Raw genomic sequence first — 24,660 nt, forward strand, 5'->3', positions numbered from 1 at the left:
AACGGAAATGGTTACTCAATTCACGTTGACTTGACCCCTTTCCCTGTGAGGGGAAAAAGAAAAAAAATTCCCAATGCAGTTGGGTAATGTCCCTCCGAAAAAGCAGAAGCCCTAATTTCTAATTAATTGTATTGCATTTAAAAACAGCAGAGAAAGTTACACACACTTGAAAAGACTATTTTGGGAATGAGAACGATTAACAGGTGAAAATAGCTTGGGCCCTAAAGGGTTAACATGAACAATTGCATCTTTATAGCATAACTCTAACATTTATAACCCTGCTGTTTTATGATCATATTCTTACTGTATTTAGAGATGGAATCAATAAATCACCCTAGGTAGAAAACAGCAGGAAACATTTATTTCCATGATTTTTGTTCCAGATTTGGTTTTACACAAACAACATCCTCAAAGAAGCGGGCATGGACAGTAATCAGATCCCTTACATTACCTTGAGCACTGGTGGCACTGAGATCCTGGTAGCTGTAGTCTCTGTAAGTGTACTTTGATTTTGTATATTTTCTTGAGTTTGTAACTAATTGTGTTATTTGAACTTATGCATTTCAAATCTGTTAGAGGCATCGATGTAGAATTGCAAATCAGTGACAGGAAACAGGACACAGTACTAACGGCCTCTTTAAACACTAACAGAGAGCATTGTAAAACAAAACAAAAAAATTCCAAAGTCCCTGTTTTCTGTAGATACTCATCAACTTCTGATAGAGTTCATAAGATGTCTGTGTAGTGCAATGTTTTCAGGAGTTGATAACAGTCCACCCACACACACACACACAGACACACACTTTGTTTACCTGCCTATGGGATATAAAGGTTATTGTTCTTTGCTCCCCATTTAATATTGTATAAATGATGTATACTGAAAACAAAATGTGTAATTTACATACTGATATGTGACGGACTACTGTGTATGTGTGTATATATATATATATATATATATATATATATATATATATATATATATATATATATATATATATATATACACATACACAGTAGTCCGTCACATATCGGACTGCATATGACAGATATGAAAAAGTCGGTTAAATGAGTCTGGTTTTAAATACCATTATACACAGCTGTAACAATTACTAGTCACATATTAGGGAGCTCCCCTAAATCCCTTGTTTAGAAAGATACAGTGTAGTAATGCTTGTGACAGGGTAGCTGTCTGCTGTGTGGGTGCGTGCATTTGCTGCTAAGTGACAGGCAGGAGATCGAGACAGAGGTTGAAGTTGATACGCCCCCCGCAGGCAAACAGGATTTATTTACATATCAACACACTGAACAGCTCATGTGACACTACCAGCAATGGCAGCACACAGAGCACATACAACACAGTGTACAAAAACTATGGTGGGTTCTACAATCTCTGAACTAATGTTCTTTGTTCAATAATATACGGACTCTGGCTACTTTCCCGGCTGTCACTGGTCTCTACTTGCTTACTAACTAACACACTCTCTCTCTCTCTCTCTCTCTCTCTCTCTCTCTCTCTCTCTCTCTCTCTCTCTTTCTCTCTCTCTCTCACACACACACATGGCTTTGCAGCAGCCCTGAGATGAATAAATGGAACCTTTTTATACCTAACGTCCTGCTGGAACACACCTACCTGCTGATTAGATTCCACACCTGGTAATCACACACAGCAGGCAGGCTCTCCCAGGATTACTTCATTAATTAAATTAATTAAAATAAATACACACTATTTACAATAAACAATTACACATAAAATCCTCCATGCGCAGGGCTCCTGCCCTGCCACAGTGCTCCTGCCCTGCCACAGTGCTGTATACACTTACATTAGGTTCGGGTAATTTACGAAAAAAAAACCAAAGAACTTTCAATTGTAAGTGCAACTCTCTTTCCTGTAGCCATTTTGCATTAGTGTTGTACATGTGGGTGAGGTTGCTGAAGAGCTTGATCATGGCAGATAAACAGTTAGGGTGGATATGTGAAGGATTACTGTGTGTTTATGTATATATTTATTTATTTTATTTATTTATTTCTTAGCAGACGCCCTTATCCAGGGCGACTTACAATTATTCAAGATATCACATTATTTTTACATACAATTACATTATTTTTTACATACAATTACCCATTTATACAGTTGGGTTATATACATATGCTATACAATTTGCCAGTTGCTAATTTTGATGAACACTAAACACTAAAGCATTTGAGGAAAAACAAAAAAAGCCTATTCACCTTACTACACGTAGTGATATAACATATACTTTTATACTAATAATATAATTAAAAGCAATGACATCTATTTTTTCATTAGATTCTGTAAGTTCTCAGAAAACAAATCCAAATGGAAAAGCTTCATGTAAGCAAAGCACATGCTACTGGGTAGCCAGCTACATGAGACTCCAAATAGGGCATCTGGGCAATTACTAAAACCAGTGAAATGTTAAATTGAGACTTGCAAAATATTACATTAACCGATGTATTGTTGAATCTCTACATGTGGAACAGTATTATGGCGTATGCATTTAGGAGGAAGTGAACTACATTCTGGAACAGGAAATTAAATGCATTAAATGCATCGACCTGTCAAACCTGCAGCTCGAAGTCTTCTCTTCACAGTTGAAACTGAGACTTGCTTACTTCGACCAGTGTTAAGCTATGCTTGAAGCTGTTGTCCTGTGAGCCGCCTATCACGCAAGCTGTTGACTCTCAGAAACTTGTCTTCTGATTCTGTTGTCGCTTTGGGTCTGCCAGACCTCTTCCTGTCAGAGTTTCCTCCAGTTTCCAAGTGCCTTTTGATGGTGTAGGAAACTGTACTCACTAACACCTTGGCTTTCTTTGCAATTTCTCTAAAGGAAAGACCTACACTTTTAAGGGTTATAATGGTCTGTCTGTCTTCCTTTGTTAATTGCCTTTTTCTCGCCATTATGAGAGCAATATACTACTGCCTGCAGTACAATACTGTCCAAATAATGCTTAAGAGGGTGTAGTAACACAGTCTGTTCCAACACTGCTTTTATACAGACAGAGAGTTTGTAAGTAATCAACAAAAGTTGGGACACCTGTAGGAATTGTTAGCATCAACTTTCAAGGCTTAATTTACTTCCATTGCTGCAGAACAGCTGTAAGTTGTTAACCCATTACTTGTTCCCTGAAAAATGCCTTTTTGTATAACTCTGAAATGTACATTATTTTTCAGTTTTTGGTAACCTAAACTTTTTTTTTTAACCTCTGGCAGTTTACCGCTTACCTTTGTACCATTTCAGGTTATTCACTGGACTTGAACTGCTTAAATTTCAATAAAAACTGGAAAATGGAGGTGTTCTAAAGCTTTTGACCGGTAGTGTGTATATATATATATATATATATATATATATATATATATATATATATATATATATATTCAGGGACATCTATTAATATAATTAGATGTTGCTAAACACTAAAGGGCTGATGTAAGAATACATGCAAAGTGGTTTGCAGCTGCAAAACAACTGATATTGCTGCCAAAATACATGTTTAGCTGACGTAAAGTGGGACTAGCGGTCACAAAAAATATGGCATATGTAAAGAATGGTTTTCACCTGGTGTTCTGCACTGTCAGATTCATGCACTTCATTTATTATCTAATGGAATCAGGAGGAGAAATAGGTGGTTTAAACTCCCATAAGTGGATAGTTTTTGTACTGGCTTACAGATTTTAACATACCCAGACAACCATCAAACAATAATCACACAGACTCAGTTTATTTATAGTTTAACGAATCAGAGTGTATATATTTACTCCTCTTGCCTTATTAACTATTAAATGGATCGAGTGATTGAAGATTTATGTCAAATCCAAGCTCATAGACAACCCAGGCAGTCTGTGCAAACTAACAGCATCAATACTATAAAGCAATATGGTTACAACACATATTTTCAGTTCAGCTAAAATAACCCCAAACTAACCTAAATCAGACAACATAACAACCTATCTAAAGCTAAATATAAGAATCCTATCCTTATACCCTTATAGGTGAGATCCAAATACAAAATGATGCTTACCAAACTAAAGGCTCTGAATACAACACCAGCAGTCAGTTTCCCAAATAGATCTTCAAGGGATGATTAAAACTCAAAACATCTGTTTTTTTAGAAAGCCTTTAATCTCTAAAATTAATAATTTAATTTATAATGCCAGGCTACTCCTTAAAATTAATAATGTGCGGTACCAGGCTTTTCCCCTTTGTTTCTAAACCCAGAATATATGCGGTCATCTCTAAAACTAATAATATATTTTTCAGGTACCATAAAGTTTGTATTACTTAAGATAAATATTATAAAGACGAGGTGTTCCTGATTTAAAGCACCTGTTCTGTCAGTTAGTCCGGCGTTGGTTTAAAATATATATTTCTGGTACCTTGAAGCTCCATCACTCCCCTTAGATAAGAATAAACAGCCAACCTGTCTTTAAGTTAAATTATTGGTTCATGTCAGTAAATTTAGCCTTGCTTGCTAAAATACATCCTTGTGGTACAAAGAAGATCTTGGTACATTCTTAGATAGGCCCCTGTCTTAGTTAAGCTATTCTGCTGATAAGACACTTTTGCTACAAGCAATTTCTAAGGGGCTCCATCGAGGTTATAACATTAGGTCAGTGTTCTTGCTGGATCTTTTCATTTAGACTAACACAGATTTCTGCAATATTATTTCTGCTTGTTTAACAACTTTTAAACACAGTACAGAATTTTATAATATTGCCTGTGGAAGGGTGGTGGGCAATTCACTGACACACACGGGAGACAGAAGGTTTAATTGAAAACACCGCAATGGTGCCCAGTTTTATTATTTTCTGTACTTTCTTTTAGCCCGCAGAGGGCGCTGTTGTCCGTTGCCTGAATACTGGCAATGGTAAACAAGACCACAGTAATACCAATACTGGTAAACAGTTAAATGCTGGCACACTCAGAGGTGCTCTGAAATAATAAATAACAAAAGGCGAAAGAAAAGGGAAAATAAAACACAGTAATAAAACTAAAAAATAAAGGTGCTGCTGACGCAGTGCCCCCACTGCCGCTAAGCCGGTCAGCTCGGGTCCTACACCATAATGCACTATACACTGGGGTGGCCAAGGTTCCCCTTCTACTCACACAAGTTCCCTCGGATACGTAACAATTTATTTGATATATTATTTTCTTTGTCTAGGCTGGCTGTCTTCCTCAGCCGTGCTTGCCTATTTTGTTCTCTCACTCCAACCACTGACATTCCTGTCTGGTCTATGTTTACACTGGCCTTCTCAGCCAGCGTCTTGTATTCCCAATCACGGCCACCCGAATGCATAACCAAGCTTATGGGCTGAGCAATCCCCCAAGGCCCGACTCTCAGCCACTCAGAGAGAGGGAAAGCCAACACACCCTCTTCCCCACCTCTGTGTCGTCGCCATGACTGACAGGTGGATCTTACAAGGCTGCTGCCCTCTTCCTGCAGAACCACGCATGCGCCAGACAGTCAGTACAGATCTCCCCTGTTACATTGCCCTTAACAGTTTACTTGTAACAACGGTCTCTTAATCAGTGTCCAGTTTGCATTCCAGATATCAAACTGCTCCCAACAGGATTTAAAAATTTTGTCCGGTTCTGCTCTCAGTGGGTCTGTAAAGGCAACTACTGGTCCCAAAATCCGTCTTGAGCATCGCATTGGGTGACAGTTTTAAACACCTGGTACCTGCAAGAAACTTGAACCTGCCTAGTCGGACCTGTCTTTGCATTCAGATTTTCCCAGATGAGCCCACCTAACTGGATGAACTGGATTACATCCCATACATCCAATTCTCTTTACATTGTCTGGCTCAACATTCAAATGAGAGAATGACAAACCTTGTACATCATTGCATTCAAACATAATTTTGCAATGTTTTACCATGTGTGTGCAGGCCAGGCATGTTTTTGGTTCTGCCTTGCATTTGGGCAATTGCTGATCCTCCAAAAACGTTACACCTCCTCTTACAAGGTGAAAACCATTGTAGAAGTGAGTAATTATGTCTAAGCATCTGTAAAATAAATGCAGCTAATTCACTGTAAAGAATATATTAATTAAATTAGGGCTGGACAGGGAAAACATGGAATTAGAAATGCATATCAAAATGCAGAGTATTAAAATAAAAGTAATAAAAACAGTAGTTAGCATTTTGAATGTTTCATACACTGCTGCAGATTCGCTTAGTTTAAAAAGAGAATATTTTCAACGAATCGCACTATTTTAACTTTAACTACATACAAGGCTGTTCTGTATACTTGTACACTTTTAATAGTTCTGCGATATTTGTAGGCTTCAGACAGTCTCAACTGAAAAAGCATAACAACAAAAAAGCCATATACCCCAGGTGCATAGATGAAAGCAAGCCAAAACTAAATGAGTCGTTTCGATATAAAGGACAATGTTCTTGCTCAGCAACCTGACGGCTCTAAAAAAATTCTGCAACAGGCTGGCAAAACTGAGAGGGTAAAGTCAGTAATGTCGGATGGTGTCTTATCTGTTGCAAAGTACTGTTTAATGTCCTTGACGGAAAGCTTGTACCTCATGTATGTACCTAAAAAGGTCTGTAAAATCTCATTGAGCTCCTCTGTACTCTGTACTCCTAACTCACCTCAGATCTGGCCTGTAAGTATGGCCACTATTGCGACCCTCATTATAATGATTGTGGCTCATCATTTGTGTGTGAGTAATTTGCATTGCTCTTTAGCTTACATAGGCCGCAGGGCAACATAAGCTCTTTTCATACTGGCTCCCCTACTCGTGTCCGGACCTGGGTTCTGGCTACCCGGGTCACAATCACATGTAGTCTGAAACCATGTACCTGTTTCAGGATGTGGGTCGACACGCTTTGACCCGGGTTGAGCGAGACAAAATGCTTGACGGCTGTTTGTGAGCAGATGCAATAACAAACAGCCACGCCTGAGTGAAGGTTTTGCATCCACAAGGAACTTTTCTATTTATACTGTTCAGCCATATTTTTGTTGATTGAGACCCAGCTTGAGCCAGACTGCAGCAGGGATGTAGAAACATTTGCGCTAATCAACATTTGGGCCAATGGTTTAATCCAGAGAAGCTTGGATGGAAGCGTCAGTAACAAACTGCTTCCGGGGCATTGATATGCACATTGTTTACTTGCGTCTGTCACCCAGGTCAACCCTGCTTTATCAAAAGCAGTGTGAAATTGCGTACCTGACCCACGTGACACCACGTCCTGACCCATGCCAGTGTGAAAAGTACTTTAATTGCCTGGCCACGAGGCAATTTGGATTTTGCAGTCGCAATTGTTTGCACTGCACCTATCCTTACATCAGCCCCTAAAACTCAATCCTGGCAACACAGTCAAATGGAAATACATTTTAAGCACTTTTTTAAACTTCATTTTTTAATGCTTCACTCGCATTTATTAAAAAAGGTGTAATGTCTCTGTTGTCTAGATATCAGTGAGGCTAATAATGCTGGCTTGCAATGAGGTGGTTTTGAGGCTTCATTATTGCAGCTCTCTACTGGATTCCCATCCTGTTATTAAGAATACAGAAAATCCTTTTCATGACTGTCAGGATAGCCACTGCACTATTTTTTTTTTAAACACCCAAGAGAGAGCAAATCACAAATCGGTTTAAAGCTGTGAGAAAGGCTGCCAGTGCTTCCTCACTAATACCTAAGCTCCTAAATTAAACAACCACATTAAATTCAAGCAGAACTAAAAACAGCATTGATAGTAAGGGAAACCAAAATGTACTTACTGGAGTGTGATCTGGTGGAGCATGCATTCCTGTAATAAAAAAGAAAAATAGGAAACAAATTAGTGTTTAAAAGAAAAAAAAAGGGGGGGGGGGTCATTTTAACATTTCATGTGAAAAGGTACTGTGGGTACAGTACACTTAACTCTCACTCAGAAATGATCTAGACAGCATTCAGAACTGGGCAGACACATGGCAAATGACATTTAATAGAGAAAAGTGTAAAGTATTGCATGTAGGCAATAGAAATGTGCATAATAAATATCATATGGGAGATACTGAAATTGAAGAAGGGAACTATGAAAAAGACCTAGAAGTTTATGTTGACTCAGAAATGTCTTCATCTAGACAATGTGGGGAAGCTATAAAAAAGGCCAACAAGATGCTTGGATATATTGTGAGAAGTGCTGAATTTAAATCAAGGGAAGTAATGTTAAAACTTTACAATGCATTAGAAAGACCTCACCTAGAATATTGTGTTCAGTTCTGGTCACCTCGTTACAAAAAGGATATTGCTGCTCTAGAAGGAGTGCAAAGAAGAGCGACCAGAATTATCCCCGGGTTTAAAAGGCATGTCGTATGCAGACAGGCTAAATAATTGAATCTATTCAGTCTTGAACAAAGAAGACTACACAGTGATCTGATTCAAACATTCAAAATCCTAAAAGGTATTGACAATGTCGACCCAGGGGACTTTTTTGACCTGAAAAAAGAAACAAGGACCAGGGGTCACAAATGGAGATTAGATAAAGGGGCATTCAGAACAGAAGATAGGAGGCACTTTTTTACGCAGAGAATTGTGAGGGTCTGGAACCAACTCCCCAGTAATGTTGTTGAAGCTGACACCCTGGGATCCTTCAAGAAGCTGCTTGATGAGATTCTGCGATCAATAAGCTACTAACAACCAAACGAGCAAGATGGGCTGAATGGCCTCCTCTTGTTTGTAAACTTTCTTATGTTCTTATATTCTGCCAATTTGTTTTTCTCGTTAAGCTTTAATAGGTAATTTTAAGAATAATAAAGTGAGGAAAATACAGAAATTATACATTTATTTGTGAAATATAGGTGAAAACATTACTGCGTATTTCCTTTCAGTTGAGGGCGGTGAGTGTCAGATGTGGTAGCCACTAGAGGCCACTAAAGGAGGCAGTGTGGTCCAGTGGTTAAAGAAAAGGGCTTGTAACCAGGAGATCCCTGGTTCAAATCCCAGCTCAGCCACTGACTCATTGTGTGACCCTGGGCAAGTCACTTAACCTCCTTGTGCTCCGTCTTTCGGGCGAGACGTTGTTGTTAGTGACTCTGCAGCAGATGCATAGTTCACACAACCTAGTCTCTAAGTCTGGATAAAGGCATCTGCTAAATAAACAAATAATAGAGAATGAAAAATAACTTAACACTCAAAAACTTTATTGTATTCATAAAATGATTTAAAAAATGTGGAAAATAAAAAAAAAAGTTATTTACAAAAATATAGTAAAACAAAATATAGCTGTACCGTTATAATACATACAACTATGGCTCGCACAGCTTATTTTTTTTATTCTTTATCCAAAAACCATACTAAACATCACGTTACTCCTTCATTCACCTCATTTACAATTACTAACACCATTTATTTGCCCATGCACAACTTCAGTTTGCGCCACATCATATGCGACTTACACCTAACCCCTGAAATTAATCCCTAAATCTAACCCTTAACCCTTACCCCTACCCCTTAAACCTAACCCCTACCCCTATGCATAATCCCTAACCCTAACATTCTACCCCTACCCCTAAACCTAATCTCTGCCCCTAATCCTAAACCTAACCCTAATCTCTAACCCTACTCCTAAACCTAACCCTGAACCTAACCTCTACCCCTAAACTTAATCCTACCCATAAACCTAACCCATAAAACTAACTTTGTTACTATTATTTCAGTACCACTTGTTTCACTTCCATTGAAATGAATAGGGAAGCATTACTTCATTCACTGTAATGCTAACTGAACACAGTTTTCAGTATTTATTTTAAAGATAGAAATGTTGTGTTCTAGAGATCGGCACAGGTAGCCGAATTACCCGATTCCACCTGGGTCTCTTTTTACTACCCGGGTATCGATTTATTTATTTGAGAATTTAAAGAAAATGTAGAAAATATGACAATGCAGTTGTAAGCGCAGGTATCTGGACAGGGTAATAAAGACAACCTTAAAACAAGCTTTGCATTAAGCCTTTTCTTAACTGAAAGGATATCAATGTTTTTTTGTTTTTTTTTTAATTTGGAATCACCAGTTATTTTTCTTATTTTCTCCCCAATTTGGTAAGCCCAATTATTGTTTATTTCAACCCGGATCACCACTGCCATCCCCGCGCTGACTTGTGATGTCCTCCGAAACATGTACCGTCAGCCGTCAACTTCTTTTCACTCTGCAGGCCCGCCATGCAGTCAACTCAGAGCTACAGCGTTGAGGATCACACAACTCTGGGCAACTTACAGGCAGGCCTACAGGCGCCCGGCCAGTCTACAGGGGTCGCTGGTGCCCGGTAAACCGAGGACACCCTGGCTGACCTAAGCCCCTCCCCCCCGGACGGTACTCGGCTAATTGTGCGCCGCCTCTTGGGACCTCCCGTCTATGGTCGACAGTGGAATAGCCTGTACTTGAACCAGCGATCTCCAGGTTATAGGGTGCATCCTGCACTCCACACGGAATGCCTTTACTGGATGTGCCACTTGGGAGCTCCTAGGATATTAATGTTTTATAGAAACAGGATGGTCCAAAGTGATTCAAAGGAGAGAGAGGGGTTGTTATTTTTCAGTCTGAGCTGAAACCTAGTATGATCTGCCTGTATTAAGATTTAGAGAGCTGTGACTCTAGTGTCCCGCCAATAGGTGATTAAATGAGACCTATTGTTTGGTAATTTTTTGTGATATTTTTGTTTGTTTGTTTTATTTATTTTCTTTGTTCCTGTGTTTTGGTGCTTGTCCTGACTGGCCAGTTTGAAGTTTTTTTTTTTGTTCTTGTTTTTTTTTTTTTTTTTTTTTTGGCATCTCTGGTTATTCGACTCCATCCTTGGAACTTTCTGCCTTCTGCCTCACTACATCTGTAAGCTGCTCACCTCTAAACATAACATCTAGCAGAAGAGATTGAGTACACCTACTGTATCTCACAAAAGCTTCTTATGCTCTTCCATTTAAACTTAATTAAATGTAAGATTTTGACAGTAACATGTCAAAAGAAAACTCCATTCTGCCCTTACATGAATTACTGTTCCCTCTGCACTGGACAAGTGAGTGTTGCTCTAAATCCCTTCATTTTAGAGCAGTGTATTCTTGTGTTATGGGTTTAGAATGTACTGCCTTTGTCGGTCGATAAGAAAATCTTTTCCTCTGCACTTATCTGTAATTTGAATTGATTGTGGGATTTGGGTGTTGAGGAGTACTGGTACTGGGCAAAGGAAAATTTGGGGGTCGATTTTAATGATCACCTTTTAATTATATAAATCTATGTGGTGTTTTCCTCCAAAGGTTATTAATAAAGCATCCCACATGTATTTGTTTAGCCATCTGCCATTGCACCTACTACTGCTAATATCCAGCTGGCAACTTCATATTTTCAAAATCTAACTGCACCCTTCACTTTGACCTGTGACCTAAGATGGCCACCCAAATGGGGTCATGGGACTTTTTGGTTTCTGTATGATAAAGAACTAGCACTCAATTTTGACGTCAACATAAAGGGCAAATTCGTGGAACTTTGTGGACGGCATACATTGTTATGAATCCAGTTATTTGCTAATCTAATACATTAATTAATTAATTCATTCATTATTGAATTTGTGTGAACAAACGTTGTTAATTCCAAACATTGGCTTTTTTTTCAGCTGGTTGGTTTGTTTCACTTTTCATAGTATCACTGAAGTTTAAGTATAAATCATGTCTCCCCTTGCTGCTGTTATTTATTTATTTATTTACATTCTTATAGTGCCTTTAGCCAAGGCGCTTTACATGTTTAAACTAAATGGTACCATGAAGAAAAGTGGGTGAAAAAATAATGTAAGTTTATTGGGCTAAGGTGGGGTGATACAGATTAGTTGCTTAAATGAAAGCAGAGGGCCAGAAGCTAGGTTAGGGTCAGTGAAGCAGGGGGTCAGAAGGATGGGCTAGGGAGAAGAGATGCGTTTTGAGGGAGGAGCGAAAACTACATAGTGTGGGTGACTGTTTTATGATACGTGGGGATGTGGGCAAACATAGTAGGTGATCAGTGCAGCCAAATAAGGTGGGGCAAGACCATGGAGAGATTTGTACACAAGGATAAGGAATTTGAACAGGCAACGATAATAGACAGGGAGCCAGTGTAGCTGGAGGAGGAGAGGAGGAGGTGTGGAAGGAGCAGGGGAGGTTGAATATGATACGGGCAGAGGCGTTTTGAATTTGTTGCAATGGCGTAAAAGCGTAGGAGGGGAGGCCAAGTAGGAGGGATTTACAGTAGCTGAGGCAGGTGAAAATGAGAGCGGACCAGGAGTTTAGTAGCAGAAAAGGAAATGGAGGGGCGTATTTTGCGGATGTTGAATAGATGGAAATGGCAGGTGCGTGTTATGGCCGAGATATGGTCAGAAAGGGAGAGGGTGGAGTCGAAGATCACGCAGAGGTTACGAGCAGAGAGGGATGGACTGAGGGACAAGGGAGGGAATGAGATGGTAGGGCAGGGTGGGGGTAAAAAGAGGGAAGGGAAGAAAAGGATTTCAGTTTTTGATGGGTCGATGAGGAGGTATCGGCGCACCATCCAAAATTGGATAGCAAACAAGCAAGCTGATATACGGGCAGCAAGGTCAGGGGTAAAGGAGGGGAATAAAAAGAAAATCTGGACGTCGTCAGCAAATAAATTATAAGGGAAGTTAAATGAGTAAATAAGATCTTAAAGGGGTGAGGTGTACATGGAGAATAGCAAGGGTCCAAAGGCAGCCATGGGGGACACCGACAGACAGAGGGGAAGAGGGGGAGCGGGGCTGTTGAAAGCAACAGCAGAGGTGTGTGCAGATAGGTATGATTAAAGCCAGTCAAGGGGTGTTCCAGAGATGCTGAGGATAGAAAGAGTGGAGAGGAAGATGGGATGATCGACTGTGTCAAAGGCAGAGGAAAGATCAAGGAGAATGAGAATTGAATAGAGGCCAGCATGGTAGGAGTTGGCCAGATGATTCTGGACAGTGAGGAGGGACGGAAGCCAGATTGAAATCAGGGTAACGTGAATTGGCAGATTTGTAGTGTGATATGTGCGAGTGGACTAGACGCTCAAGGAGCTTAGAGAGATATGGGAGGATAGCGATTGGGCGGTAATAAACAGAGCAGGCAGGGTCGAGAGAGGGGTTTTTTATAACAGAGGGATAATGGTAGCTGATTTGAAGATGGCAGGACAGTTACCAGTGGAAAAAGAGGAGTTAAAGAGGGAGACTAGGTAAGGGAGGAGTGGGAGTATGAGAGAGGCAGGGACAGGGTCAGGAGGTGTAGGCGAATAGTACTGATTTTGGTGGCGAAGTAATCAGAGAGATCAGTAGCAGTGAGGGTTGGGAGGGATGGAGATTGGGAAGAGGGAGGGGGACGGAGTAACCTTTTGAGGGTTGAGAAGAGCTGACAGGGATGGGGGTCAGAGCAGTGATGAGGGTTAGGAACTATTCATGTTTGGCTAGTTCCAGAGCAGAGTGAAAATTGAAGAGGAGGGAGCGGTAGGCTTGGAGATTCAAAGGTGAGGGGGAGGACTTCCAGAGTCGCTCTGCCCGACGCAGGGAACGTAAGTCTGTTTTAAGGGAAGGGGTAAGCCATGGTTGAGGAGGCCTAACTGAAGGAGAATAAGGGGCATGGGGGTGCTAGGGAGTTAAAGGAAGAGGATGGCATAGTACATAGTGTGGCAGAGGCTAAGTACGGTTGAAGGGAGGAGAAGTCAGAGATGGGAGGAAGCAACGAAGAAGAGAGGGAGATCAGGCAACCAGTGTCTAGGATATGGAGATTACAGCGGAGGACAGGGAGTAAGGATAAAGGGGTGGAGGGAGGGGGTAGGGAGAGGGTGAGGGTGAGGAAAAAATGGTCAGAGGGAGGTTGAGGGGCAGTTATGGTGGATGTTGATGCCTTACAACCGAAAGGAAGATAAGGTCCAGAGTATTACCGGAGTGGGGGGGGGGGGAGCAGGAGGTTAAACGAGTTGGTGAGAGGGAGAAGGGCAGAAGCAATGGGGGAACAGTGTAGGTGGAGGTTGAAATTGCCTAGGAGAATGAAAGGATGGGGAGGAGGGAGGAAAGGAGGCAGTCAAGATGGTGAGGGCAGCAGGGGTGGCTGTGTTATGTGGTGTGATCCATGTTTCTGTGAGTGCAAGGACGTAAAGGTGGAGGGAGAGGAAAGCATCTAAGGTGGCTGCGGGCTTGTTGCAGACTGAACGTGCGTTCCAGAGGCCTAATTTGATTGGTGAGTGAAGGGATAGAGGTCCAGCAGGTCAGAAGCTGCTGGGCTGTGAGTCACAGTTGTTTTGAACAGCAGAGCCAGGTGAGCAACAAACAATGAATAATGTAGAGCTGAATGTAGACACAGACCTCTGGAACAGGAACGCCAGGACACAGAACAGCAGACAGCAGGTAGATGTGCAGAGTGGTGAGTTTGAATGTTGAATTGTTAGGAAGCGACATTACAAACACAGCTCTGCAGTATGACATACTGGCCTCATAAATTGAAGTGCTGATCATGTATTTTTTTGGTTTACGGTTGAAAAATACATCTGCATATTCATGTGTGTCCTTTTTCATAATTGAATCTGCAATACCCGGTTAGTGTGAAACAGACACCCTTGAAACCGTTATCAAAATCGCTCAAAGTTACATATTAATGAGGCCACACCCAGAATGCCAACCACTGGCACTAGCACTGAAGGAAAAGGAAGGGGCATTTCACCAAAATAGTATAATAGGGAAAAGGTAGTTTGCGCTGAGGTTTTTTTTTTTTCTTTAAATCAAAATTAGTAAAAAAACACATTAGAGGTTTGCCCAGTCGTCAAATTTGGAACCCGAGTTTTTTTCGATACAACCTCCTCCAACTCCTCTTTCTGATGGCCTTTTATTTTTTTTAATTAAAAAGAGCAGATTCCTCAGCTGTCACACAAAGTTTTTGTAAGGAATACTACAACACAGTGAACAGCTACAATATGTAATGTGTATGGTAACATATTAATACACAAGCTCTAGAAAAAAAAAACCTATAAGCTCCAAATGTCCTCACAATAAGACTTTAAATAAAGCTTTCTAAGTTCTTTTTTACTTAAAGCTGTTTTGGTTGGGATGGCATTTGGGGAAGTGTTTCTGATGTATCATGTTGGCCAGCCGTTGGAGAACAATCCTTGCTATCATTTTTAAAGTTCTTGAATTGTTAAAAGCTTGTTCCTTTTTTTTCTTAAAAATAGCAGTTTAGTTTTAATGTGCAAGTATTTTTTACCCGTTACATATAATCCCATAAGCATTCAGGTCAGCCTCTGGAACTAATTTACCTTCGAGCTACCACAGACGGGCTTGTTTTCTTGGAGGGTATAATTTTCTTGGCATGAAAATCTATTACTGACTGAGTTCTGAGAAATATAGCCACTTTTCAGCCAGTGCCCATTAAAATGGCATTGATGGACAGAGCCGAAATATTATCATTAGTATCCCTATCTTAGCCAGGAATGAGTAAACACATAAGGACAAGAATTTTTCACAGTCTTCTTTGCAATAGGTCTGTGTGCTGTTTCTTAAACAATGAGTTGTATTGATCTTTTCATATAGTCTAAGTAAGTAGCCTCCTAGCTCTTTTGAAATTGCCTGTTTGGATACAAGTTGCCCGAAGTTGTCATCTTCCCTATACCGATGTACTGCGTGAGACTGTCTCCATGGTTACCAGTAGTATCACTAAGTTCAGTTGAGTCCTGTACAGTTTTAGAGCACATAAAGCTTTATGCACCCATGAGACACTGAATTAGGTTTCCAGAGTTGTTTATTTCAGTAAAAACAGTGTCCCTGGCTCTGTGAATTTCCTACAATATATTTTATAGAAATGTAATCACACACACACAGTTTATTTATTTATTTATGTATGTAATTATTTGATTGTGTAGTCTACATATAGCATTACTACCAGATAAATGTTAATAATGCAATCAGTATTCTCCACTTACTGCAGAGGAAGATGGTATTTGACCTTCCAATGTCACACATACAGTGCATTAAGAGAGTCCACCAGCTGGTAAACCTGTCATTGCCTTGCATGTACAGAATATCAATATTTTATGTAACCTTCCAATACTGTACAATAAAAACTAGGACGTACTTTAATTGAAACAGTTTGCGATTAATGTTAAGCATAAAATGAGGCAAATTATAAGAAAACAAAATGTGTTACAAGTAACAAATAATATATGTGCACTATTCAGTGTTTAATATCTGGACATTTCTTGGTTAAAACACTAACTTCTGTCTTCAGCATTGTGGCAGTGGTTAATAGTGTACAGGTGCAGGTGATTAAAGAACAGACAGACAATTGTAATATCCAGGTGAAAAGGTTTGTTTTATTTGTTTTTGTCCATTGCCTGATGATGAAACAAACAGTAAACAGTAATGAAGGTAAGTAATACAGCAGTGTGTGTTACTTAATTTATAATCCCCGGGTTTGCCCGCAAATAATAGTCCTGTTTTTATTATACACCTACACAAAACACAAAACACATACACAAGTCCGTTAGTGCGTGAATTAGTGCTAGTGGTGCAAATACAGTTATAGTGATATGAGTGCAGTGCTGTTCCGGGTTTGTGCAGGCCTCTGGCGACAGCTCCAGAACGTGTTAGCTGTCTAGTGAATACAAACAAACAAATAGACAGAACAAAACAAACACACACACAATTATTTCAACAAACACATGTCCTTCCGAGTCACTTACTAAATAACCAAAACGAAGGCACAGATAACATTATTAATAATAATAATAATAATAATAATAATAATAATATACCGTCACTCATGACCCCTTGGTAAACGATTGCAGCTGCTTTTTATGATCTGCAGCTGCCACATCATTTCCCCTCCAGGTCAATGAGTCAGTGTACCGAAGCTCTGTCTCTTTTCTACATGACCGACTTCCTTTAACCCTCGGAACGAAGTATCTGGCAACATAGTCCAGAATGCTCTGTTCCGGTTACTTAGCACCCTTACAGGTCGAGAGGGAGATTTGCCACCAAGAATCATTGTCTTTCTGTCACAACATGCATACTTTTCATATTGTCAGGCAACATAGTTCCAGAATACTCTGTTCCCGTTACTTAGCACCCTCACAGGTCGAGAGGGAGATTTACCACCAAGAATCATTGTCTTTGACACAACATGCATACTTTTCATATTGTACCTTGGTAAATTGAGTTTAGAGGTTTAATTACACAATCTCTCCGCTAGCTGATGGTGAAGCTGATGTTTTTTCCCAGCAGTTCCTTGGTGGATTAGTTAAAGTAACATTTAATAAATGTTTTATGTGTGAGTGTGGCAAAGTGGTTTGTAGTGCACAGGTGCAGTGGTGATGCGGTGCTCAGGAATGATAGACACAAGAGTTTATGGTGAAAAAGCAGCTCTTCTTTGCTGACAAATAATAATACCTGGCTCTACACAACGATTTGCTGACTAGGATTAATTCGCACTCTATATCACAGTGAGTGTGTGGGAGGTATTTCCAAAATGTGACAAATGGAAATTCAAACGTAAACGAGAGACGTTTTATTAAATGTGATTTCTGCACATTTTTCAGTTAACCATTTAGAGGTGGATTTTCTTCTCTGAATGATTTAGAGTACACATTCTCTGCAATATCTTTCTTGGTAATATGAGAAACATGTTTGCTGTGTGGCCTCTCTAAAATAAACTCTGAAAAGTTGCTTCTCTCAGAGTAGTTTCATGAAAACAGCAGCCTGTACCCAAGAGACAAGAAGGCACGCAAACCATTAGAATCAATTGGCTGTCTCTCACCTTGAGAAATGTGTTGTGTTGGTTGACAGTGTTAAGAGTTTGGGTGAAGTTTGGATATAGAACATATTGACCAAAGCACTGCACAGCTGCAGTTTTCAACACATTATTGGCTGCAAAAAAACATCACAGTAGTGGTGCCATTAATGCAAAAGGAGTAATGTGCTGCACTGCAGTGATGTGTCACTAGAGTGCTTGCATGAGCAGACACGGAGCAGTTCAGCTTTATAAATTGTCTAAAGTTGCTGCATAATATATATATATATATATATATATATATATATATATATATATATATATATATATATATATATATAAAATGCTCAGCTTTTAATATAAAATCCCACTTTCATTTCTCACATCAGAGGTGCTGCTTGTGGAAAGTGTTTGATTCAAGTTTTAATTATTTATTTAATAAACGAGTCATCTGTTAATTGCACTTCAAGCCGTGTTTATAAAGCAATTTAATTATATTTCCTTGCACATTTATTTTCCCATTAATAAATGAACTCTGGACTATGATTTATGCACTAATGATCCATCTGTTAACGTGTTAGCTCTGTGGGTTTCTATCTAAGGCCCGTTATTTGTAAATAGAAATTGCTTGCATGGGATTTCCTTGCACGACATGTCAAAAAAAGATTCCCCTTGATGCAGGGTGTTTAATAATTTATACACTGGAATTATTCTTGTGTTATGTTATTAGCTTTCTAAGAATGAGTGTCCTACTTGTAATTTTTGCATCCTCTTTAAATGAGTGAGCCATGAATGAAAAGCTTTATGTATTGGATTAATTATTAATGAATGTAAAAAGTGGTGCAAATTAAAATATGCCCTACCAACTGCCAAGTTTGTTTTGTTAAACACTCTTACCCCCCAATTTAGAAGGTAATGAGATACCCTTTTCCTTTTAAGTTTCTTTAACAGCTTATATGTCCTTCGAAAGGCTAAAGTTAAGACAGTTGCCAGTTCAGAGATGTACTCTATATTTTTATTACTCTAACTCTGGCATATAAACACTGTATTTAGAGTGTGTATTGTGTGAATACACATATAAGGGCAGCAGTGTGGAGTAGTGGTTAGGGCTCTGGACTCTTGACCGGAGGGTCGTTGGTTCAATCCCAGGTGGGGGACACTGCTGCTGTACCCTTGAGCAAAGTACTTTACCTAGATTGCTCCAGTAAAAACCCAACTGTTTAAATGGGTAATTGTATGTAAAAATAATGTGATATCTTGTAACAATTGTAAGTCGCCCTGGATAAGGGCGTCTGCTAAAAAATAAATAATAATCATAATAATATAACCACAGAAGATTGTTTAGAATCTGAAAAAAAGTCTGTCACAGCTCTACTTTTTCTTCAGCATTGTCTCCCTCTTGACTCACCCCATTCCTACCTAGGGGCTTGGTCACAGTCTGGCCATTCTGTTTTGTTAAGTACCAAATCAAATAGCTGTATCCAGTGACGGACTGGGACAAAAAATCAGCCCTGGCATTGAGGCTGTGGCCTCTATGCCTGTATTCATTATTAAAACAAATTAATAGACTTCAAGTAAGGCCTGCTTTGTTATTCAGATTAGTAAATGCAATACAATCAATCTCCTTACATGTACACCTTGTGAAATAACTGGTCATTATGCACATTGTTCGGTACCTTTGACACTGTCTTCTAGTGCATGGAAATACTTTTCAGACAACAAAATTCACAAAGTGAACAAGTAATAAACAAACAAAAATCCTAGCTTCAATTGAGAGCGCTTACTAATCTCTGTTTCCAGCCCTAGATGACAATCGGATGGGTAAGGTGTTTACCAATGTACAAAAGTGAAATAAAACAACAGAATGTTTAAAACCACACTGGATACTCACAAGCATGCACTCCTCAGGTTTGTTCAGGTCTTACCCTTAACCACCTTCAACAAAGGCATTAGATCTGTTTAAATACCTGCGTCAATTACTAAGAAGTGAGATGCATTAGAAACCCTGTGTACATTTACGCTCAGCCTTGCTGACCAAGTGGAGTTCTGGGTAATATAGTCTCGTTTGCCAGACTGAAAACCCAGGACTACATTTCTTCAATAATGTGGGTATAGGCTGTGCATCAAACGTAGTCCTATATACCTTCCATCTACTACTTTACCTAACACTTTACCACAACCTCTATACTGACTATAAGGCCGCATACATCCCTATAAGCAACCATCCCATATGGAAAGAAAATGTATTTTGAATATATTTAAAAACAAATATGAATACTATATTTTCAAGTTATATTAAATATATGTTTCATATATGTAAAATGTAGGTAGAACATACAGTATGTCCCGTAAAACTCATATATTTAAAATATATGAACCATACAGACAACTTTGAGACAACTTAACAAACAACTTAAGAGTACTTGAGACTTGTTTTCTCCTTTCAAAAATTAATTAAAGACTAAATAGTTGTATTATTCTTAAATTTTAAATATATTTATATAACTAAACACCAGTACTATAGTATTTGTCCTTAAATGTCTGGATTTAGTATTTCCAGGTCTTATTTTTCAAACTTAACATGCAGTTGCTAATCAGTTTTCTCTCGGAACAATGACATCACGAGACAAGTTCCGATAAAGTATTAAAGATTGTTTAAATCAATACAGTCAAGATCCCGGAGTAGCTTGCCTGATAAGAACACAACATTGTCAGGGATGACTTTACCTCAACTCACTACTGTACAGTTTTGCTATGTTTCCATCTGCCAAAGGGATTGGCTTAAAAGCGATTTGAATTTAGACTTCATTAATTTCTATTGGCAGTAGATTGAGATTAAATCTATTTCAGTTGGCATCTGTCTGCCCCAGTTAGGATTGCTGGCTGGAAGAACTCGATCTCTCCAACTCGCAGTGATGGTGGAAGTTAACTAATGAGCACCCATTTCAAAGGATGCGATAGACAGGTTGGGTTAAATCTCCCTGCAGAAAATATGTAGCTTATAAATAGGCTTGCTACTATTCGATAATTATTTGTTTGCCATATCGACAATTAATATCGACGTTTATTTTAGAAAGAATTTACCGTTTTTTTTTAGCTTTATTTTTCAATTCAAGCAGAGAATGGGTGAAATCGACCTTTATGCTTTAAAAAAAAAAAAAAAAAACTTTTATAGCATAAATTTACGAGTAAAAACAATATCCACAGAACAATAGTTGAACAGAACTAACTTGCACTTATTATTTGGAGTTTGAGCTCCACCCCTCTCCTGCTTTAGCACAGCTGGACTCAGATGCCTCTTTTCCACTGTACAACAGAGCCGTGCCGGGGCCATACCGAGACCTCACAGGCTCAGTACACTACTTTGGAAAATTAAAAAATTATACAAACAAACTAACTACAAAAAAAAAATGTTAATGTGACGATGCTGAAGTTGGCTTCTTATTCGGCCAGCTTCTTATTCACTAATACGCACAAATGTAACTAAAATTTAATAAGTAACTGGGCCCTGGGGTATTTCAGGGGATAAATCGCCTTGGGCTGCTCATTTCAAAGTTAATACAGACACAGGGGGAACCCCTCTACGTCATCCATATGTATTTATCCTGGTCCAAAACAGAATTTGGTACAAGAACAGCGGGCAAACATGGCATACACAGCAATATTGACATCGGGTTTAGTGCAACATTTCAAAGTAGGGATCCAGAAGTGGAAACCCTGTGAGTGATCCATATACTGTATATTTGAAATGAGCAGCCGAGGCGGTTTATCCCCTGAATTTCCCCAGGGTCCTGTTACTTATTCTATTTTATTTACATTTGTGCATTGTAACAAATAAGAAACTTGGATGCGAATAAGAAGCTGGCTGAATAAGAAGTCAACTTCAGCATTGTGTTAATGCGGTAATAAATACGTTGCAGACATGTGCTTTTAAATAAAATGACCAAACCATCCATCTGATATAAACATGGTATTTGAGTAGAATTGTACACAGTTGTGGCCAGCTGATAAAAAGCAGGATCACGTTAGAAAATAGGTGGATATTTTTTAACAGGTTAACAGGTGGAAAAATTCTGTGGATTTTGCCATTTCCACAGAAAATGAAACCCCCTTCGAAAATCGGGCCCATTGACTTTTGTGTAACGTCCAGATTGGATTATAAATAGGGCTTCTGTTTTTCATTTTTTATTAATTGTATTTTTCGGTCCTTACTTTTAGCTATTTTCAAGTTTTATGTAAATCATTTTTTTCGTTTTTTATATACTATGTGAAATTAGTGTTTTCAGTTACTTTCCAAAGTGCTTGAGCGTTTTATATGTATAGTAACTCAACAGTACATGCACACTTAAGTTGTACCGTCTTTTCTTTGCTGTCTTCCACAATTAAATCCCTATGATCACAGGCACATTCTGGGGTTTTTGTGTGTAGGCATTTTTGTACATTTCACCACAATTCTGTTTTAAATCCTCCGTATCTTAACTGTAATACAGCTTTAAATCTCACTAACAAGCCTCCATTCCTGATTGTAATCTCGTTTTAAATCTCGCAAACGGAGTCTCCAATAGAAATGTAGGAATGTGACTCAGTAGTTGGGGCGGGTTTAAAGTATTCAGAACGAATCAATGATAGATAAAGTCAACGTGAATTGATTAATCATTTCCACATGCTATCCACCGATTTCATTTTCTTTTTTGTATCAGGGGTGTTTTATCGGGTTTTATCGGTTAACACCGAAAATCAGAAGCCGTAATTATAAATTGTAAACTGCAAATGGAACTGGCTGCAGCCCAAGTGTGATATTGCTTTTTACAGATTGGTTTTGTGGCTTTTGAGCTCTTGGGTGTAAAGAGCCAGTGGGATCGGAGTATGTTTCTTGACCTTCATCTCTCATGAGCTATGTGTGGATTTGCTGCAGAAGGAACATAAGGAGCCATTCTGAATTGAGGAGAAAAACAGGGCTACAAATAATTGGATCGGCATTGCAATATTCTCTACCTCCAATTCAGCTCCAATTCAACTGACAGATACTTTTTCTCTGTTTTCAATTTTTGATACCCTGATCCTTGTGTTGTATGTTATATGCATATTTGCATAGTTTTGTTCAATTGTTTTACAAATCTCATAAGCAGCTAATCCATAGTCAGTCTGATTTCAGCTGTACTAACAAAGGAAAGTGGATAAGTAAATTGGTTTGTATATGTAGTTTATTGGCATGACAGTACCAATATCATGATTTCACTGTAAAAGAAAAACATCTGTGAGTTTCACAATTTATGTAAGTGTCAGTGATTGACAGGATGTGATTTGCCAAGTTTCTAGTGGGGATAAAATACACAAACTACAAAACAGTAGACAAGCCTATCAATAACGTGCTAACATCTGCCACCATGCAGATCCTGTTATTGACATTTAAAACTTTTGTTTTTAATTATTAGTCTCGATAACTAATAGGCAATAACAACATACGCTTATAATCAACCACATTTATTTTTTGCTTTTTTTTTTAATAAAAAGCACTCAGGACAAGTAATTACACGTAACCTCCGTGACAACTTGCTGTACTCCTGTTGGAAGTGTATTTTTATCTCAAGAATAACTGCACATGGAATGTACATAGTTTAAACTGCCCTGACTTGCAGTACACCAGATCAACCCACTCTGTGATATTTTATGCTGATAAATGTACCCATTCCCAACAGAAAAAAAAAAATACGTGGCTGTTCTTCTGAAGCGGCTTCTGATACCAAATTCCTTTGACTTTCATAGATTGAGTAAAACTTGTATATTAATCAATACACAATAATTGGGTTCAAAAGTCTTTATTGGGAGAGTTCACAGTATGAGGATGTGTACAGAGCAAAATGTTTAGTCTTGCGTACATTCTCACTCACGTTTCTCTTTCATTCTCACTTCCTGTATGCCCCTACATAAAGGTCAACCCCCAATCAATATACAGAAACCCTAACTGTCGAAATCCGAATGTACCTGTAACTTAAAGGTCTAGACGCACATTTCAAACATAGTGTAACCAATACAAATTACTTATTTTCTGTCCTTCGGTTGTTAAAAAAAATCTATTACTGTATTGATTTATGGTTGCTTCTCTTCATTTTTCTAACTTTACTATTTTAATAGGTCCAATGCAGGTCCATTTTTTTCAGCTACTGAGCGCAGCCATTGCATTTTCAGTTTCAACCACAGTACTGTCTGGACCTGCTCCCACTGCAGCACTTTCGCTGCCGGAAGTACTGTGGCTGGAGCCCCACCAAGGGGAGCTGCCGGCAATGTGCCCCGCCCCTGTGTGCATTTCTGTGTTATATGTTGTGTGTGGTGTGTTAATGTTGGTGTATAGATATGGCTGCACGGGATATAAATGGGTGTGTGTAGCACAAGTTATTTAAAATGTATAATTCTATTTAGGCACAGGGATTGCACTTCACTTCATGTGCATTTAAAGTATTTAATATGTGAGCACGGGGTTGCACATAATTAGTCCACGTCCTGGGATTCAAGTGAATAATTAATTAGTAATTGAATCCCCGCACAACAGTATATATAGATGCACGTTTTACTCACTTGGGGTTGTGTGTTCAGTGAGCGGGTGTGGAGAGGAGGTAAAAAAAACTAAAATAATAATAATAATAATAAGTGTTTAGACTCACCGTGTTTGTTTGTCTGTCCGTCCACTGTTTGTTTAGTGTTAATCCGTTTTGTTTGTCTATTTATTTTGGCCTCAAGTGCCGTGTCCTGTTTTCTGTTTAAAACCTTTTCATGGTTTCATTAAACCTACTGAGCGCAGCCATTGCGTTTTCAGTTTCAACCCCAGTACTGTCTGTCTGGGTGATTCTTTCTGGTCTGACGTCATCACTGCAGCTAGCCTCTCACACATATGTATAAAATTAAAGACATTGTCTTTAATGCAAAATCTATTTTC

The 24,660-nt window shown here is 38.9% G+C and overlaps 1 protein-coding gene across 1 annotated transcript in view; it reads left to right on the forward strand.

Annotated features, from left to right (window-relative positions):
- The window catches only part of LOC117420416 (solute carrier family 2, facilitated glucose transporter member 9-like), a 156,490-nt gene that overhangs the window by 76,781 nt on the left and 55,049 nt on the right, over positions 1–24,660 (forward strand). The window contains exon 8 of the mRNA XM_034033868.3: positions 384–494. Coding sequence (XP_033889759.1) covers positions 384–494 — 111 coding nt within the window. The remainder of the gene's footprint in view (positions 1–383; positions 495–24,660) is intronic.

The sequence above is a fragment of the Acipenser ruthenus genome, chromosome 1 (assembly GCF_902713425.1).
Source record: "Acipenser ruthenus chromosome 1, fAciRut3.2 maternal haplotype, whole genome shotgun sequence".
Classification (NCBI taxonomy): Eukaryota; Metazoa; Chordata; class Actinopteri; order Acipenseriformes; family Acipenseridae; genus Acipenser; species Acipenser ruthenus.